General features: G+C 42.7%; 1 protein-coding gene across 5 annotated transcripts in view; it reads right to left on the bottom strand.

Moving 5' to 3' along the window:
* The window catches only part of HIBCH (3-hydroxyisobutyryl-CoA hydrolase), an 885,760-nt gene that overhangs the window by 197,005 nt on the left and 675,443 nt on the right, over positions 1-13,312 (bottom strand). For 4 of the 5 annotated variants that reach the window (XM_069733795.1, XM_069733794.1, XM_069733798.1 and 1 more), the window contains one exon: positions 2,285-2,404. The exons of the other annotated variant lie outside the window; for it this stretch is intronic. In XM_069733795.1, the coding sequence (XP_069589896.1) occupies positions 2,285-2,404 (120 nt within the window). The remainder of the gene's footprint in view (positions 1-2,284; positions 2,405-13,312) is intronic. 5 annotated transcript variants of the gene reach the window in all.

The raw sequence follows: 13,312 nt of genomic DNA, 5'->3' as shown, positions 1-13,312 counted from the left end.
AAGGGGTTAACCTTATTTTCTTATCTGAGATTCATGTATTGTGGATATGAGGACCTATGGAAGATTCCTTGTCTCAATCTGTCTGCCATGCAGTGTTGCGTTTTTTGCTGGGTTGTATTTGGGCATTTAAGGCTACGTTCAGATTAGCGTTGCGCGCCGCTGCGTCGGCGACGCAACGCACGACGCACGAAAAAACGCGTGCAAACGCACGCAAAAACGCTGCGTTTTGCGACGCGTGCGTCGTTTTTTGACGAAAGTCGGACGCAAGAAAAATGCAACTTGTTGCGTTTTCTTGCGTCTGACGCTAGCGTCAAAAACGACGCACGTGTCGGAAAACGCAACAAGAAAAACGCATGCATCCCCCATGTTAAACATAGGGGCGCATGACGCGTGCGTCGCCGCTGCGTTTCCCGACGCAGCGTCGGGAAACGCTAATCTGAACGTAGCCTAACAGATTCATCAGCACTCAGACATTGTATCTTATCATCACAAAGTAGGGGATTAAGAGTGTATTTACCCACACAAGACAAAGAGCTCACACAGTACAGTATAGAAACTAACAATTAACACACTGCCATCTGCTTTCTGCTCAAGTCAGTCCTTCACTCATCCTCATCACCAGCCACCTCTTGTGTACTCCAGCAAACAGTAGTGGAGAAAGCCTAAAGGTACCGTCACATTTAGCGACGCTGCAGCGATACCGACAACGATCCGGATCGCTGCAGCGTCGCTGTTTGGTCGCTGGAGAGCTGTCACACAGACAGCTCTCCAGCGACCAACGATGACGGTAACCAGGGCAGGGCCGTGCTTAGTAACCCGACGTCACCGCTCTGCTTTCCGGCTGCTCGGCGCTCACAGCCAGAGCAGAGAAGCAGAGCGCCGGGGACAGACAGCGGTAGGTAAGTATGAAGTGGTTGTTTTTTTAACTTTAACGATGGTAACCAGGGTAAACATCGGGTTACTAAGCGCGGCCCTGCGCTTAGTAACCCGATGTTTACCCTGGTTACCAGCGAAGACATCGCTGAATCGGCGACACACACGCCGATTCAGTGATGTCAGCGGGACGTCCAGCGACGAAATAAATTTCAGGACTTTCTTCCCCGACCAGCGACATCACAGCAGGATTCTGATCGCTGCTGTGTGTCACACTGGACGATATCGCTAGCCAGGACGCTGCAACGTCACGGATCGCTAGCAATATCGTCTAGTGTGACGTTACCTTTAATGTACCTTCACACATAACGATATCGTTAACGATATCGTTGCTTTTTGTGACGTAGCAACGATATCGTTAAGGAAATCGTTCTGTGTGACAGCGACCAACGATCAGGCCCCTGCTGGGAGATCGTTGGTCGCTGAGGAAAGTCCAGAACTTTATTTCGTCGCTGGACTCCCTGCAGACATCGCTGGATCGGCGTGTGTGACACCGATCCAGCGATGTCTTCACTGGTAACCAGGGTAAATATCGGGTTGCTAAGCGCAGGGCCGCGCTTAGTAACCCGATGTTTACCCTGGTTACCAGCGTAAAAGTAAAAAAAACAAACACTACATACTTACCTACCGCTGTCTGTCCCCGGCGCTCAGCTTCTCTGCACTCCTCCTGCACTGACTGTGAGCATCGGTCAGCCGGAAAGCAGAGCGGTGACGTCACCGCTCTGCTTTCCGGCCGCTGTGCTCACAGTCAGTGCAGGAGGAGTGCAGAGAAGCAGAGCGCCGGGGACAGACAGCGGTAGGTAAGTATGTAGTGTTTTTTTTTTTTACTTTACATCCCGCATCCCGCGGCCATTTTCCTGAAGCCCCGGGAAGCAGGAGACTCCATCTGCGCCCGCGCGGCCTCAGGAAGATGGCCCACTGAGAAACCGCTGATTAGCGGCGAGCGTGCTCTTTTTCGACAGCTGCGCAGTGCATTTGGCACTTGCGCATGCGAGAAGCACTACGCCACAAACGGGAACTTAAGCAAGATGTGGGGGAAAAACAGCGCTGTGACCACGCCCATCCGACCTGACCAGCCTGATTGACAGGCGAAAAAGGACACTTTTGTAAGGTATTTCGGCAGCATAGGTAGGGAATCAGGGGACAAAAAATACCCTATTGTAAAGCACAGCTCAGGCCCTATTTAACGGTATTTTTATCTCCTACTGAAAAAACGGGGTGACAGGTTCCCTTTAACCTAAGGTTATAACTTTTGAAGTGACCTAGTAAAGTCCACTTAGATTCATTTGCCTTATCCTGAATGTGGAGTGAAATGCAAAATATAATAATTTTTTTTCAAAGATGTTCTTACCATGCTTGCCTGGCTTAGTCTGTATTCCATGGTTAGCACCTCTTGCAGTGTTAAGGAAGATCCATTTTTCAGTTGTCTGAATGTTACTTTTAAAGATGTTGGAGACATTTTTGAAAGTGTCTGTTAAAATAACAATTTTAAAATTTTTATGAAAAATGCTAAATTCATGGCAACACAAAAATATTTCCTAATGGACAAATACCCTTTATTTGTTAAGTTTTAACAATGCCTTACAACTGCAGGCTAAAAAGACCCTTCCCTAATAACCTCCCTCTCCAACATCACTGAAGGAGAGCTTACTCGCCTCCTTTCCAAATCACACCTCACCACCTGTGCACTTGACCCCATCCCTTCCTACCTGCTCCCAAACCTCACTAACACGCTCACTCCAGCCCTAACCGATCTCTTCAACCTATCGCTATTTTCTGGTACGTTCCCCTCTGCCTTCAAACATGCCACAATCACACCCATCCTAAAAAAAAACTAACCTTGACCCAACTGTTATGCCCAGCTATCGCCCCATATCACCTTGTATGCAGCTTGACTCATACGTCCTTCACAAAGATTAACCTGCCCAATTCCAGCCTTGCTGAAGCATCCCCATATCATCACCAATCCTCCACCAACTTTCACAGTGGGTGCAACAAGACACTTTGGCTTGTATGCCTCTCCAGGTCTCTGTCTAACCATTAGACGACCAGGTGTTTAGGCAAAGCTGAAAATTAGATTCTGATGAAGAAGATTACCTTACTCCAGTCCTCTATGGTTGAATCCTTATGGTCTTTGGCAAACTTCAGCCTGGCTCTCCTTTGTTTCTCATTGATGAAAGGCTTTTATCCAGCTTTACATGACTTAAAGGGAACCTGTCACCTGAATTTGGCGTGACTGGTTTTGGGTCATATGGGCGGAGTTTTCGGGTGTTTGATTCACCCTTTCCTTACCTGCTGGCTGCATGCTGGCCGAAATATTGGATTGAAGTTCATTCTCTGTCCTCCGTAGTACACACCTGCGCAAAGTAATCTTACCTTGCGCAGGCGTGTACTATGGAAGACAGAGAATGAACTTCAATCCAATATTTCGGCCAGCATGCAGCCAGCAGGTAAGGAAAGGGTGAATCAAACACCCGAAAACTCCGCCCATATGACCCAAAACTGGTCCCGCCAAATTCAGGTGACAGGTTCCCTTTAAGTCCTGCCTCTAGGAGCCTGTAACGAACTGTTCTTGCCATGCACTTCACCCCAGCTGCCACTTGCCATTCCTTTTGTAGGTCATTTTATGTCATCATGCGGTTGCTGAGTGACATTCGAATAAGATGACGGTCATCCCGGTCACCGGAGAGACGTTTTTACCCTCTGCCGGTCTGTAGCTTTGTTGTCCCCAATGTCTGCTCTTTGACGTTGTTGTAATGGACTGCTACCTTAGAAATTTTAAGGATGGAGGCAACATGATGCTCAATGTGTCTGCTAGTAAGAATTGAGACCATCTTTTCCTCCCTCAAGACTTTTCTTTTCAACTCCTTTGGCATGGTTAAAAGGGTTAAAAGTAATTTTTTTCATTCCTATTGCTTTTGGGATATTACTAGCACTTGTTTTGCCATCCAGATTGTCCTATTGCAAGAGGATTGTGAACAACACAGCAGTGTTTTTTATACTTTCCTTCGTTAAATAAGATTTGGTTCAGATGTTCACCTAATCAGAGCATATTAAGTAGAATGAGGTGTTCTCTGGTTGGAATTCAACAGACACTGGAATGGAATGGCTGTCAGACATGTAGTAAGCTGATTTTTATAAAACTGTGCAGTTGTCTCTTAATTTTTGCCAGAGCTGTATGTCTGTGTATCTTCCTTTCCATGACAGTGAAACCCAAAGTCAAATAAATGCCAATTTTACTGAATCACTAAAGGGAATGCATTATCTTTTTTTAATAAGTAAGCCCTTATAATCACTTTCTGTTTGATCATTGACCAGGTATTTTTTTATCCACACATTAAAACAGCCAAAGATTTTTTTTCTTTCTCTGTCACAACAGCTATATGAGGACTTATTATTTGTAGGATGAGTGGTATTTTTAACAACATTATTTATTGAACATATAATTTATTGATTAGATTTTACACTTAATTTTAGGGTGTGGGAGTTGGAGAGACCATGTATAAAAAAACATTTATTCTGCCATTATTTTCTGCATGCTTTTCTTATACTATTTACCATTGAGTAAAAGTATTAATTTAAGCTCATTCTATATGTTGGAATCACTGCAGCAATAACAAACATGTGTCTGTTTGTGGGAAGTGTGTGTGTATGTATGTACAGTGGTATGTACAAATTTGGGCACCCCTGGTCAAAATTACTGCTAAAGTGCACAGTTAAGCAAGCTAAGTTAAGCAATGATCTCTAAAATTAAATGACACATTTCCTTTGTATTTAAAAAAAAAAAAAAAGTCATTTTTTAAATTTTAAAAATTACAAAACAGAAAATGGACTGACACAAAGGTTTGGGCAACCTGCATGGTTAGTACCTAGTAGCAACCTCTTTTGCAAGTATCACAGCTTATAAACACTTTTTGTAGCTAGCCAATAGACTTTTAATTCCTGTTTGAGGGATTTTCACCATTCTTCCTTGTAAAATTCTTCCAGTTCTATAAGATTCATGGGTCATCTTGCATGCACTGATATTTTGAGGTCTAGCCACAGATTTTAAATGATGTTCAGATCAGGGGCCTGTGAGGGCCATTGTAAAACCTTCAGCTTGCGCCTTTTGAGGTAGTCTGTTTTGGATTTTGACATGTGTTTAAGATCATTATTCATTTGTAGAAGTCATCCTCTCTTCAACTTCAGCTTTTTTTTTTTTTTACAGATGGTGTTATGTTTGTATCAAGAATTTGATGAAATTTTATTGAATCCACTCTTTCCTCCACCAGTAAAATGTTACCTGTGCCATTGGCTGCAACACAAACCCAAAGCACGATTGATCCTCTGCCATGCTTATTGGTTGGCAAGATGTTCTTTTGCTGAAATTCTGTACACTTTTTTTCTTCACACGTATCTTTGATATGTGAGGGCTTGTTTTTTCAGCGATAAACTTCAGCAGGCTCCCAGCTGCAATAATGACCCGTGGGCACACCACAATTGTGTCACAGGGTACCAATTAGACTCATTAAGCGAGAGAAGTGATACTGTCAAAGATGAACTCCAGTCCCATCTGTGCAGTTTATTTAATATAGCCTGTATCTCATACATGTTGAGGGGGCTCAGATGTTAAGGGAGCCCTCTCCAAGAGGGATCACCCCCGTAATTACATACATATATGTGATATTGTATCGGATGAAGGCAAACTGCCAAAACGTGCATCGGGTCTTGATGATGGTGTGTGATGTACCCTACACTTCAGGTATTGCTTCACGTATAATACATTTGTATACTGACATTGAAGTGGAATGTGTCCTTTTGTTTTGCATTACGTATGGATTTATCAGAGCGGCAAGTAATGTTTGGCCATGTAGGGCCCTTGGTTAACAGCTAACCATAGGTACCTACTCCCTTATTCGTATGCATATCCCCACCATATGTATCCGTTTAATTGTAGTATTTTCACTCACAATTTAACAATGACTCTAAAGATTCATATTGGAGGTTTTCATTATTTTTGCACCACCTTGTGATTTCCCACTTTTTAATACGTCTAGTCTGTATATGTGAATTTTCTCAGTATTTAATACAAATTTATGTGGTTGTAATTGTTGATTCTAGTGTACATTTTGTTCATAATATGATGATATGTGTTATATCGTGCTAAGCAATTAAAAAAAAGTCTGTTATTTTATGAGACTCAGAACATTATTATTTTTCTGTAGACAGAGTGGTGTGAGGGCTTGCTTTTTTGCAGGACAAACCATAGTTTTTCATTATTTAATTTGACTGGTGAGACTAATCATACATATTTTTAAGGGCATTTTTATGTTTTTAGTATACCACATTTTAACTTTGAATTATGAGGTATTGTTTTCATTTGTAACTCTTAGAATTTATAATTTTTTCTTCAATATTTATTAGACCGATAAGAAGACTTATGTAACTATCTAGCCAGCGGGACCCATCTCCAGGGTGCAGGGAGATTGGGCCCCGTCTGGTCGCAGATTTCCTCGCATAGGGTGCGCTCGTGCACCACTGTTAAAAGATTTAAAGGACCAGTGCACTTTTTTCCTGTGTCACCTCTCAGACAATCACTGAGAGGCCTGTGTGTACTTAAGGCCCTCTCTTCCTTTGGGAGGTGCCTGGGCAACTTTGTGCAGTGTTTTAAGTTGCCGTTCTCAAGTTCCAGACTCTCACCTGCTCGTTCAGCCTTAGTTTCCCTTGTATTAATATCCCATGTGTTTCCTAGTGCCGATGTCCTGCCTACCTGCCATCCACCTGCAGACTCTGACGGTACCCACTGGACCATCTGGCCCTCCGTCTTCAGGTTACCTGGACCTTCCACTCTCCTCCCCTATAAACCTCTGTTCCTCTTGGGTCTGACCCTCTAGTGTAGGAGCTGTTGCATTCGAGTCTCCTTGGCTGCACTGGGACAATCCATGTGATAGGGGTCTGCTCGCCAGCCATCCCTCTGGGGAATTCGGTGTTTCAGCCCAGGGGGTTCTCCCTTGTGGGTTCTCCTGTGTAGTGTCCAAATAAAAATCTTGTGTTTCAGCTGACGTCCTTGTCCATCTTGTTCCTTGGGTTCAGCTTCCACAGTGTCCTCTGTGGTCAAGTGGGTTCACTAACGTTGCTCCTCCCACCCTTGGCGTGACAACTTAAATATGTCATCATTTAAATTACACACTGCACTAATAGTGCAGTATACTGTATTATACCTGTCTGTCACTGCTCTACTGACAGGCAGCCTACTAGATCCTGCCTTGGCAAGATCTAGCAGCTTCCATATTTTGCAGACCCCTAGTCCTAGTCCGTTGTTAGGCCTCTAGCTTCTGTGGCAACCCATCAACACCCTGCAATCGCACGGCAGCATGCCAATAAGGTGAATCATTGTGGAGCCAAAATAAAAACACAATTTTTAGAGCACAATTTTTGGAGCAGAACAATATTGTATCATACAATTATTAGGTTCTGTAAAAGGACGTAAATCTGGGGATTTATTATGATGGAATATAGGCTGAACTGGATGGACAAATGTCTTTTTTCGGCCTTACTAACTATGTTACTATGTAATTTGAAGAGAAGAAAGAACAATTTCAAAATAAAACAAAAAATAGTAAAAATGTATAAACTATGAAAAACCCAAACAACCTTCCATTATCTGTATCTTGTGTGGTGCAGTAAAAGGTGTAGTGTTGGACGGAAGATATATTTCTCCCAGCAGGATAAGTTTTGGCCTGTTATTTTCCTAAGGTTGAGGACCTGCAGTGATGTCACGATCATGTGATCAGCCCATGTGATGGATACCTCACCTGTGGGTGTGGCTATAGACTATGTAATGGAGTTTCTTTTTGCTTGGCGCATGTTAGTCTGGGTGTGGAGCTAGGCTGGAAGAAGCCTGAACCATTCGCTCTGCCACACATGTCACAAAGGATGGTGACATGACGGTTAGCAACCATGGGAATGGCACCTGGCGGAAGCCGCTGACCTGGCAGCTGCTTAGTTAAGCCCGTCCCGTGTAAGGGTGAGTCTGAGACCGGTGGTTCTCCAAGCTGGAGTATGTTTGGTTTTTCTCTTACTTTCTGTCATGCACTGTTTAAAGTGCCAATAAACCACTGAAGTTTGAACTGGAATCCTGTGTCTTGCCTCATTACTGCGGCCCTACCATTGCTCACCTGAGCCAATCCCCACACTTGATGCAATTCCCTTAAACAAGCAATACCAAATTAAATAGCTAAAGATAAAAGACCATAATATTTAAGTGTAAAAAAAAAATGCAAAAAAAAAATAACGCTTTAGTGATGAAAAAAATAGAACTCTATGTGTTGTGTGTGTTGTGACAAAGTCACTGGTAAGATGCTGTAGGGGAGATATGTATTGCTGTGTTTAATTGCTTCAATGATGTAAAACCCAGGAGTTTTCTTCCAGCACAGAAAGTGCTGTGAGGGGGTTAAAGGGCTGTTTTTTTTTTTTGTGGACAACCATAGAGGGGGTGAGAGTTTGCCCACCATATCTCCATCCCAGGGAGTGGTCTGGGGCTTACATAGCTGGCCTTAAGAGGCAGTCAGTGTTCAGCATGTGAGGAGAGAGGAACTACAGGAAAATGCTTACCATGGAGATAAATTGAACAAGGAGGCTTTGCTAACTCTGAGTGGGGCGGATCCCCGCAGCAGGAGAGACTGAGACACCATTTTGTTTAGTTTTCTTGTTTTGCCAAGTGACAGAGCCAATTTGGTACTTAATGTCCAAGCCATTTTTTTTTTACAATTCTGATCACTCTCACTTTATGAAGTTATACCTCTGGAATGCTTCAATATGCCTCACTAATTCTAAAACTGTTTTTTCATGACATATTGTACGTCATGTTAGTGGTAAATTTTCTTCGATATAACTAAAATTAAATTTTTGTACCCTTAAATCAGAGAGTGTGTCACACAAAATAGTTAATAAATAACATTTTCCACATGTAATCTTTACATCAGCACAATTTTTTTAGGACGTTATAAGGGTTAAAAGTTGACCAGCGATTTCTCATTTTTCCAACAAAACTTACAAAATCATTTTTTAGGGACTCACACTTGAAGAGAGTTTGTGGGGTCAATATAACAGAAAATACCCAAAAGTTTCACCATTATAATAACTGCACCCCCTCAAGGTGTGCAAAACCACATTCAAGTAGTTTATTAACACTTCAGGTGCTTCACGAGAACTAAAGCAATGTAGAAGGAAAACATGAACATTTTACTTTTTTCACAAAAAAATAACTTTGGAACCAATTTTTTCTATTTTCACAAGGATATCAGGAGAAAAAGAACTGCAAAATTTGTTGTGCAATTTTACCTGAGTGCGCCAGCACGTCATATGTGGGGAAAGCCACTGTTTGGGTGCATGGCGGGGCTCAGAAGGGAGGGAGCACCGTTTGACTTTTTGAATGCAAAATTGGCTGGAATCAATCGTGGGTGGCCATGTCTGTTGTGAATTCTGTGGCTGAATTCACTCCTGTGGTCACAAGTGGTACTGCAGCTTCTGAGCTTCCTCCCTCAGGTGTTCTGGTGAGCTCGTTAGCTGCTTCGTTACTTAACTCCACCTGATGCTGCTATCCTTGCTCCTGGTCAATGTTCCAGTGTTGGATCTGAGCTTCTCCTGATTGTTCCTGTGACCTGCTGCTCTGTATAGCTAAGTGCTTTTTGCTTTTTTGTTGCTTTTTTTCTGTCCAGCTTGTCTTTTGTTTTGCTGGAAGCTCTGAGACGCAAAGGGTGTACCGCCGTGCCGTTAGTTCGGCACGGTGGGTTTTTTTTGCCCCCTTTGCGTGGTTTTTGCTTTAGGGTTTTTTGTAGACTGCAAAGTTCGCTTTACTGTCCTCGCTCTGTTTAAGATTATCGGGCCCCACTTTGCTGAATCTATTTCATCCCTACGTTTTGTCTTTTCATCTTACTCACAGTCATTATATGTGGGGGGCTGCCTTTTCCTTTGGGGTATTTCTCTGGGGGCAAGTCAGGCCTATTTTTCTATCTTCAGGCTAGCTAGTTTCTTAGGCTGTGCCGAGTTGCATAGGTAGTTGTTAGGCGTAATCCACAGCCGCTTTTAGTTGTGTTTAGGATAGGATCAGGTGTGCAGTCTACAGAGTTTCCACGTCTCAGAGCTCGTTCTTTTGTTTTTTGGTATTTGTCAGATCACTGTGTGCGCTCGGATCGCTAGGCACACTGTGTCTCTGGATTGCCTTCATAACACCTCTCATTAGCAGACATAACAGTACCAGGAGCCAAACTAATGATTCTCAATAGAGGGAAAGAAAAAGTTCTGACATCATTTTTTTTTTTTCTGCTCTGTGTTCATTTTTTTTTTTTTCCCCTAGACATTTGGGTGATTCTGGACACAGGTGTGGACATGGATATTCAGGGTCTGTGCTCTTCAATGGATAATCTCGTTATAAATGTACAAAAGATTCAAGATACTATTGATCAGAAATCTATGTTAGAACCAAGAATTCCTATTCTTGATTTGTTTTTTGGAGATAGAACTAAGTTTCTAAGTTTCAAAAATAATTGTAAGCTATTTCTGGCCTTGAAACCTCATTCTTCTGGTAATCCTATTCAACAGGTTTTGATTATTATTTCTTTTTTGCGCGGCGACCCTCAAGACTGGGCATTTTCTCTTGCGCCAGGAGACCCTGCATTGAGTAGTGTCGATGCGTTTTTCCTGGCGCTCGGATTACTGTACGATGAGCCTAATTCAGTGGATCAGGCTGAGAAAAATTTGCTGGCTTTGTGCCAGGGTCAGGATGATATAGAAGTATATTGTCAGAAATTTAGGAAATGGTCAGTACTCACTCAGTGGAATGAATCTGCGCTGGCAGCTTTGTTCAGAAAGGGTCTCTCTGAGGCTCTTAAGGATGTCATGGTGGGATTTCCTATGCCTGCTGGTTTGAATGAGTCTTTGTCTTTGGCCATTCAGATCGGTCGACGCTTGTGCGAGCGTAAATCTGTGCACCATTTGGCGGTATTGCCTGAGGTTAAACCTGAGCCTATGCAGTGCGATAGGACTATGACCAGAGTTGAACGGCAGGAATACAGACGTCTGAATGGGCTGTGTTTCTACTGTGGTGATTCCACTCATGCTATTTCTGATTGTCCTAAGCGCACTAAGCGGTCCGCTAGGTCTGCCGTCATTGGTACTGTACAGTCCAAATTCCTTCTGTCCATTACCTTGATATGCTCTTTATCGTCGTTTTCTGTCATGGCGTTTGTGGATTCAGGCGCTGCCCTGAATCTGATGGATTTGGATTATGCTAAACGTTGTGGGTTTTTCTTGGAGCCTTTTCGGTGTCCTATTCCATTGAGAGGAATTGATGCTACACCTTTGGCCAAGAATAAACCTCAGTACTGGGCCCAGCTGACCATGTGCATGGCTCCTGCACATCAGGAAGTTATTCGTTTTCTGGTGTTGCATAATCTGCATGATGTGGTCGTGTTGGGGTTGCCATGGCTACAAACCCATAATCCAGTATTGGATTGGAATTCCATGTCGGTATCCAGCTGGGGTTGTCAGGGGGTACATGGTGATGTTCCATTTTTGTCGATTTCGTCATCCACCCCTTCTGAGGTCCCAGAGTTCTTGTCTGATTATCAGGATGTATTTGAAGAGCCCAAGTCCGATGCCCTACCTCCGCATAGGGATTGTGATTGTGCTATCAATTTGATTCCTGGTAGTAAATTCCCTAAAGGTCGATTATTTAATTTATCCGTGCCCGAACACGCCGCTATGCGCAGTTATGTGAAGGAGTCCCTGGAGAAGGGACATATTCGCCCATCGTCATCACCACTGGGAGCAGGGTTCTTCTTTGTAGCCAAGAATGGAAACAGGAACACATGGGCTACTTGCACAGTGAACAAGTCTGTATGATCATGTTCACACACCACCAAGAAACCTGAAGACACAAAAGAGAATAGTAAAACCAAAAACACTCAGTTTGAAAAAATGTTGCAGTAATCCGCAAGTGCTAGTAAAAGATGTAAAAAACAGGGTATTTGGTTGATACGTTTTTTGCAAAAAATGTATACTAAGCTGCTCTACCAATCTTCACGGTATACCCTTATCAGAGCAGTCCTAACTAATGTATGCAATCCCTATCTGATGTATTTAAAAACCTGATCATCTGTATATAACCTGTGTGAACAGGGTTCAGAGAGGAAAAATCCATGTGTGCATACAGGGTAGAACAGCTTTTGTGCAGATAGCCCAAGAGGAGTGGTGGAACTCCCCAGTCTTGTAGACACAAGAGAACAATTATGGAAACAGGAACACATGGGCTACTTGCACAGTGAACAAGTCTGTATGATCATGTTCACACACCACCAAGAAACCTGAAGACACAAAAGAGAATAGTAAAACCAAAAACACTCAGTTTGAAAAAATGTTGCAGTAATCCGCAAGTGCTAGTAAAAGATGTAAAAAACAGGGTATTTGGTTGATACGTTTTTTGCAAAAAATGTATACTAAGCTGCTCAACCAATCTTCACGGTATACTCTTATCAGAGCAGTCCTAACTAATGTATGCAATCCCTATCTGATGTATTTAAAAACCTGATCATCTGTATATAACCTGTGTGAACAGGGTTCAGAGAGGAAAAATCCATGTGTGCATACAGGGTAGAACAGCTTTTGTGCAGATAGCCCAAGAGGAGTGGTGGAACTCCCCAGTCTTGTAGACACAAGAGAACAATTATGGAAACAGGAACACATGGGCTACTTGCACAGTGAACAAGTCTGTATGATCATGTTCACACACCACCAAGAAACCTGAAGACACAAAAGAGAATAGTAAAACCAAAAACACTCAGTTTGAAAAAATGTTGCAGTAATCCGCAAGTGCTAGTAAAAGATGTAAAGATGTAAAGCTGGTAGAGCAGCTTAGTATACATTTTTTGCAAAAAACGTATCAACCAAATACCCTGTTTTTTACATCTTTTACTAGCACTTGCGCATTACTGCAACATTTTTTCAAACTGAGTGTTTTTGGTTTTACTATTCTCTTTTGTGTCTTCTTTTGTAGCCAAGAAGGATGGTTCGCTGAGACAGTGTATTGATTACCGCCTTCTTAATAAGATCACTGTTAAATTTCAGTATCCCTTGCCATTGTTATCTGACTTGTTTGCTCGGATTAAGGGGGCTAGTTGGTTCACTAAGATATATCTTCGTGGTGCGTATAATCTGGTGAGAATCAGGCAAGGAGATGAATGGAAAACTGCATTCAATACGCCCGAGGGTCATTTTGAGTATCTAGTGATGCCGTTCGGACTTGCCAATGCTCCATCTGTGTTTCAGTCTTTTATGCATGACATCTTCCGTGAGTATCTGGATAAATTCCTGATTGTTTACTTGGATGACATTTTGATCT

This window comes from Ranitomeya imitator, chromosome 7 (genome assembly GCF_032444005.1).
Source record: "Ranitomeya imitator isolate aRanImi1 chromosome 7, aRanImi1.pri, whole genome shotgun sequence".
Classification (NCBI taxonomy): domain Eukaryota; kingdom Metazoa; phylum Chordata; class Amphibia; order Anura; family Dendrobatidae; genus Ranitomeya; species Ranitomeya imitator.
The sequence above is the reverse complement of the archived record's forward strand: the minus strand, read 5'-3'. Positions and strand labels throughout refer to the sequence as shown.